The 7,397-nt window shown below is 39.7% G+C and overlaps 1 protein-coding gene across 1 annotated transcript; it reads left to right on the top strand.

Annotated features, from left to right (window-relative positions):
• Positions 1-2,787: 2,787 nt before the first annotated feature.
• LOC100266591 (LRR receptor-like serine/threonine-protein kinase RGI1) lies at positions 2,788-6,639 on the top strand. The gene is made up of 2 exons (XM_010651923.3): positions 2,788-5,964; positions 6,118-6,639. Exons 1-2 carry the CDS (start codon positions 2,934-2,936, stop codon positions 6,633-6,635), a joined length of 3,549 nt encoding a protein of 1,182 aa, XP_010650225.1. The 5' UTR covers positions 2,788-2,933; the 3' UTR covers positions 6,636-6,639.
• The last annotated feature ends 758 nt before the right edge of the window (positions 6,640-7,397 follow it).

Below are 7,397 nucleotides of genomic sequence, written 5' to 3'. Positions count from 1 at the left end.
AACTGGGGACATAACAGATTGCAGACATTGCACAGAGCCTAAACATGTCCAAAGCTGAACAAAAAAGCCCTGGCCCATTTGCAACTCCTCGTACGGCCGTTTGAGTTGTAGCATTACTGGGAGTATAGGCCTTTGTGTTAGCTTAAAAAGTGGTACATCTGAAAGCCCACAGGACCACTCGCTATCCCCCTATTCCTAGCCTCCATATTCCGACCGGCTACCACATTGCCTCACATGGCCCAAAATGCTTCTACGTTTTGCCTCTTCTTTTTTAAAATTTTTGTACTGGCCTGTGTGTCTCTCCACATGATACCTCATCAAATCATCATCCTTAGCTTTGGAACTTTGGGTGGCTTTCAAAATCAAGCTTATGTACCAATAAGGTATATAATATATAATATATAATATATAAACAAGTATAAAGAGAGAACCCTCATGTTAAGAGCCAGTAGATTAAGACATCGCACCAATCCAATGACTGTTGACTTGAGCTTCCAGTCTCGATATGCGGTACCTCTCCTCCTACCCTTTCTCTTTTTATATATATATTTTTACAATCTTTTTTCAAAAGGGAAAGGTTAGTGTTTCGGTAGGTCTTGTGAGGGTGTGACAGAACAAAACGTGTATAGATTCCTTGTGGGGGCTTTCCCAAGGGCACGACCCTAAAAATAGGGGGCTGTATGCAGCGCCGTTAGCTTTATTTTTTTGGCCTTAGTCGTGCTAAAGTAGTTGTTTAAGGGACCAAAGGGTCCTACATGATATCAGATACCACCCGCTTTATTTATTGACTACAAATCATCATCATATAGAAACCCTTAAAAAAAGAAATAAAAATAAAAAATAAAAAATAAAAGAAAGATTTGGTTTAGTGGAGGAAAAAAATAAAGATAAATGGATTCCCCAAGTCACGTGATAAGGCCTCAAAATGAGGGATGTGTTCCTAAAGCTACCACTCCACTCAATCCACTTCCCTCCCAAAATCCCAAATATTTATCTTTATATCCATATTGCTTTGCTTTCTACATACCTTGTTTCCTTTTCCTTTTCTCTTTTTCCGTTTCCTTTTTCTTTTTTCTCTCATGATAGAGAGATGAATGAGAATACATAGGTGTGATTTCTTATAGTTTTCTTAATTTTATCATGTGGGTCTTAGTTTCTATGAGAATAAATTTGTTACATTTTTTTTTATTGTTGTAAATCATCCAAACCTGATAATATACACTAACCAATGTGTTCATTTTCGTACTCTATACTTAGGCTTCAAGCACCCCTTTACATCATTCAAAATTATGGTGTTACGAATTTGTTTCACAATGATTATATAAAGGAATTTTAGTTTAAAAAACGTTTTTTGAAAAAATATTAAACGTTCAATAAATTTTACGAAATATTTTAAAAAATATGACAAATTACTTATAACATTTTTCGAAGAAGCACTTGATAACTAATTTTTCTTAAATTTTTTTTAATAAAAAACATTTTTATTAAAAATACTTTCAAATGTATTCTAAGGATGCGTTTGATAGTGATTTTTAGCATTTTTAATATTTGAAAAATAAAAATTTTCAAGTGTTAAAAAGGTAAAAAAGCTTCCCAGAATCACTGTCAAATGCACTCTAAATTTAAGTAAAAATTATAGCAAGTTTTTGTTCTATCATCTAGGTCATAGTTTGCCATTAAGCATGAGACCAGAAGAAAAACAAGGAGGAAACTTTCAATACAATTTGACCCATAAGTCTAAATGGACCCCATAACTTACAAAAAGGTCATAATAATATACACTTTGGTCCATGTGGCATATCAAATAAACAATAGTGATTCCCAACTAAAAGTCTTTAATTCTTGAGAGCAAATAGAGTAAAATAATCACATATTTCAGGGTGGATAGAAAAAAACCAAATGCCATTGGATCCAATGTCGACCTCAACCAAAGCTCTTCTCCCGAAGGATGCTCTGGATGATTCATTAGCTCAAGAACACGGGAGCGTGGCACTACCACCTCTGCTTCATATGCGTGCATGCATACGCGCCACCAATCACCACCATAAAGTTTTAACAAATAAAATAACCTACCCTGCCATGACTAATAAACCACGCCTTCTGGGCATGGCCTGGCAAGGCGCCAGCTTGCGGAATTCATAATCCGTCATCATCTTCAACACACTACACCTAATGTCAGGAGATGTTGCAAAATTTTCAGCTCCAATGAGATTTTAAATTAAGTTTGGAAGTGGCAGCTGTTTTGATAATACGATGAAATCCGTATTATGGGCTGCTAGATGTCAGTGGGGCGACTCAAAACCTTGCTCACCATCTCTGATAATATGATGAAATCCGCATGCAATGCCGGTGGGCTCAATTAAACACATCAAATTTAAATGGGTTTGTTCACATTATACTTGATTGGGATTTTCAATAAACAGTGTCTTATTGTATAAGGCAATATAAGATGTTTACAAAAAATAACGTTCAATTTTTTATTTTTATATTAATAAATAAGTGGAGGAGGGTAGTTCGAAGCTGAGAAATAAAAAGTAGAAATGAGAGGTGTTTGATGGCATGATTTCAAATAAAGGCAGACAAAAGAGAGCAAGCAGTGAGTTGGAGGTAGGAGCTCAACTGCCGTCACTATCTCCCTTTGTTTACAAAGAGAGCAAAGGGAAGAGAAAAAAGGAAAAACTATAATTAACTAAATCAAGCAAACGATGCGTGTGAAGGCATGGACAGGTGGTGACTCACATCTCCTCCGCGTGACCCCATGTATCAGCCCTTGCCTTATTCTATTCCATTGAGATTTGAGAGTGAGCATCCCATGTGGAGGTGGTGGTGCTGCAACAGCTGCTGCTCATCTCTAGGCATTCCTTCCTTTGTTTTTTCGTTTCTTTTATCACATTCATTTCCTTTTCTTGTGTGTTTGTCTGTGATAGAAGACTATGAAGTGTGTGTTTTTGAGTTTTGAGTTGAAAGCAAGCAAAGAGAGAACAGAGAGAAGGGAGAGAGAGGAAGCAGAACCCAATGATGCAAACCCGAGAAGAAAGGTTTGGAAATTGAGGCAAATGTCGATGCCCAGCTCGAGGCAACCCTACAACTTCTCATCATTCTTGGTCACTCCGCCACCTCTCTTCCTTTCCTTCTTCTTCCTTGGTCTTCTCACAGCCCCCGTCTTCGCCGTTGACAACCATGAGGCCTTTCTTCTCTTCTCGTGGCTGCATAGCACCCCTTCACCAGCCACCTCATCTTTACCAGACTGGAACATAAATGACGCCACCCCTTGTAACTGGACTTCCATAGTTTGCTCTCCCCGAGGTTTTGTAACCGAAATCAATATACAGTCTGTCCATCTCGAGCTCCCTATACCATCAAATCTCTCTTCCTTCCAATTTCTTCAGAAGCTCGTCATTTCAGATGCCAATATTACTGGAACCATCCCTCCTGAGATCGTTGGCTGCACGGCACTTAGAATCATCGACCTTAGTTCCAACAGTCTTGTTGGTACCATCCCAGCAAGCCTAGGTAAGCTTCAGAAGCTTGAGGACTTGGTTTTGAATTCCAATCAGCTCACTGGGAAAATCCCAGTTGAGCTTAGCAACTGCCTTAATCTTAGGAATCTCCTCCTCTTTGATAATCGTCTTGGAGGAAATATTCCACCAGATTTAGGGAAGTTGTCTAATCTGGAAGTTATACGTGCCGGAGGGAACAAAGAAATTACTGGGAAAATCCCTGCAGAGCTCGGAGAATGCAGCAACCTGACTGTGCTGGGGCTGGCTGATACCCAAGTTTCAGGATCCTTACCCGCCTCATTGGGTAAGCTTAGCAGACTTCAGACATTGTCCATATATACTACTATGCTGTCTGGTGAAATTCCTCCTGATATAGGTAACTGTTCTGAGCTTGTAAATTTATACCTTTATGAAAACAGTCTCTCTGGTTCAGTTCCGCCAGAGCTTGGTAAGCTTCAGAAGCTTCAAACCCTCTTGCTATGGCAGAATACTCTCGTTGGTGTCATCCCAGAAGAGATTGGGAATTGTAGTAGCTTGCAAATGATTGATCTCTCTTTGAATTCTTTATCTGGAACCATACCACCATCTCTTGGGGACCTTTCAGAGCTTCAAGAGTTCATGATTAGCAATAACAATGTCTCTGGTTCAATACCTTCAGTTCTCTCAAATGCAAGGAATCTTATGCAGTTACAACTCGACACAAATCAGATATCAGGTTTGATCCCACCAGAGCTTGGGAAGTTGTCAAAGCTTGGGGTTTTCTTTGCTTGGGACAACCAGCTGGAAGGAAGCATTCCTTCTACTTTGGCTAATTGTAGAAACCTCCAAGTACTGGACTTGTCTCACAATTCGCTTACTGGTACCATTCCTTCTGGCTTGTTTCAGCTTCAAAACCTCACAAAACTGCTCTTGATTTCCAATGATATTTCGGGTACCATACCTCCAGAAATTGGTAATTGCAGTTCTCTTGTGCGGATGCGGCTTGGAAACAACCGGATTACCGGTGGGATCCCAAGACAAATTGGTGGACTCAAGAACTTAAATTTTCTTGATCTGTCTAGAAATCGCCTTTCAGGGTCAGTGCCAGATGAGATTGAAAGTTGCACAGAATTGCAGATGGTAGACCTCAGCAACAATATTCTAGAAGGGCCCCTGCCTAATTCACTGTCCTCTCTATCTGGTCTCCAAGTCTTGGATGTTTCAGTGAACCGATTAACGGGCCAGATTCCAGCAAGTTTTGGTCGTCTAGTTTCATTAAACAAGCTCATTCTAAGCAGAAATTCTTTATCTGGATCAATACCTCCTTCACTGGGCCTCTGTTCAAGTCTCCAATTGCTTGATCTCAGCAGCAATGAGCTCTTTGGCAGCATACCCATGGAACTTTCTCAGATTGAGGCCCTGGAGATTGCTCTCAACCTCAGTTGCAATGGGCTCACTGGGCCAATCCCAACTCAAATATCTGCACTCAACAAGCTTTCCATACTGGATCTTTCGCACAACAAGCTTGAGGGGAATTTGATTCCGCTCGCCAAGCTTGACAATCTTGTTTCTCTAAACATCTCTTACAATAATTTCACTGGTTATCTTCCAGACAACAAGCTCTTCCGACAGTTACCAGCCATAGACCTAGCTGGAAACCAAGGGCTTTGCTCTTGGGGCAGGGACTCATGCTTCTTGAATGATGTGACTGGTTTAACAAGAAATAAAGATAACGTAAGGCAGTCGCGGAAACTCAAACTAGCCATTGCATTGCTGATAACAATGACAGTGGCACTGGTCATCATGGGAACAATTGCAGTGATTCGGGCACGAACAACCATCAGAGGAGATGATGATTCAGAGTTGGGAGGAGATTCATGGCCATGGCAATTCACTCCATTCCAGAAGTTAAATTTCTCTGTGGAGCAAATATTGAGATGCCTGGTGGATTCCAATGTGATAGGAAAAGGTTGTTCCGGGGTTGTGTATCGTGCTGACATGGACAATGGTGAAGTTATTGCAGTAAAGAAGCTTTGGCCAACAGCAATGGGAGCGGCCAATGGTGACAATGATAAATCTGGAGTTCGTGATTCCTTCTCTGCAGAGGTTAAGACTCTTGGCTCAATCCGTCATAAGAACATTGTTAGGTTCTTGGGCTGTTGTTGGAATCGAAACACAAGATTGCTCATGTATGATTACATGCCCAATGGAAGCTTGGGTAGTCTCCTACATGAGAAGGCAGGAAATTCCCTCGAATGGGGACTACGGTACCAGATTTTGTTGGGGGCGGCACAAGGCCTTGCTTATTTACACCATGATTGTGTTCCGCCCATTGTCCACAGGGACATCAAGGCCAACAACATTCTCATTGGTCTTGAATTTGAGCCTTATATTGCTGATTTTGGCCTTGCTAAGCTCGTCAATGATGCAGATTTTGCTAGATCCTCTAATACGGTTGCTGGCTCCTATGGATATATTGCTCCTGGTAGGTATTTTTTCCCTTTAATGCCATAGACCACATTCAAACCATCTCTGCAGGCTTCTAACATTTTCATGATCTTAAATAAACCGGGCTATCAGATTAACAAATTAAAAATTATTCTAGCTATGTTCCTGCTAATTTTTAATATTTTTTCAGAATATGGTTACATGATGAAGATCACAGAGAAGAGCGATGTTTACAGCTACGGAATTGTTGTATTGGAAGTTTTGACAGGGAAGCAACCAATTGACCCAACAATACCAGATGGTCTCCACGTGGTGGACTGGGTGAGACAGAAGAAGGGAGGAGTTGAAGTCCTTGACCCAAGTTTACTATGTCGACCTGAATCTGAAGTGGATGAAATGATGCAAGCATTAGGCATAGCCTTACTATGTGTAAACTCATCCCCTGATGAAAGGCCTACTATGAAAGACGTGGCAGCAATGCTCAAGGAGATCAAACATGAGAGAGAGGACTATGCAAAGGTTGATGTGCTCCTCAAGGGATTTCCAGCAACAGATATTCAAGACAATAAGAGCTCCAGTGGAGCTCCTGCAACGTCATCATCAACGCCAACAACACAAAGCTTGTACCCAAAAAGCAATAACACAAGCTTTTCTGCATCCTCACTACTTTATTCATCTTCATCTAATGGCAAAATGGGGTTCAATTGAGCAACTGCATCTTACAGCTAAGGAAGTTTGTCATCTTATCAGTTTCTTCGGTTTTCAAAATCTTTGTTTTTTTCATGTGAAGAAGAAAGGGTTGATATTTGATATAAGCAAATGCAAAACAACAAATAGGGCCAACAGTTGCAGTTTTAGCTTTTGGAGTATTTATGAACTACATGCAGAGTAACGCCTACTCTCCCCCAATTTTAAAGTTTTCAAATCACAGGAAACAAACAGAAAATAATCCACAGATAGATAAACCTGGAAGTAAGTCAGGTTTTCTTAATGGATTTAGATTGACGTGGAAAACATGAAAGATTACCATAACCAACCAAAGTCCAGAGAGTATTGGCCTAATGCTATTAGCACTTCATATCATGGCAGACAAGCCTGGCAAATTCAAGGTGGTGTACACGGGTTTTCAGGTTGGGACTAGATTTGCCACCTTAAAAGAAAATAACTGTCATCATCAAACTGTTCAATTTATGATAGCAAAAATCTGAGAAGAGGTTCAAAACAGTTCAACAAATCAGTGGGTGAACACTGAAAGGCTAAGGTGGTGTTTGTTTTTTTACTTAATTCTAAATAGAACCTTAATACTTAATAGTATTAAATATTAGGTTGTTTGTTTTTATAGTATTTTATTTTTATTAAGTATTAAAAAGTAAAAAAAACCATTGTGTTATTTTTTCTATTTAGAAAAAACCACATATTTTGGCTTTTTCTATTTAGTAAAAAGTTTATAATAAGTTATGAAAAAGTAAA

The sequence above is a fragment of the Vitis vinifera genome, chromosome 5 (assembly GCF_030704535.1).
Source record: "Vitis vinifera cultivar Pinot Noir 40024 chromosome 5, ASM3070453v1".
Lineage (NCBI taxonomy): Eukaryota > Viridiplantae > Streptophyta > Magnoliopsida > Vitales > Vitaceae > Vitis > Vitis vinifera.
Note: the sequence above shows the minus strand (reverse complement) of the source record. Positions and strands in the feature narration are given on the sequence as shown.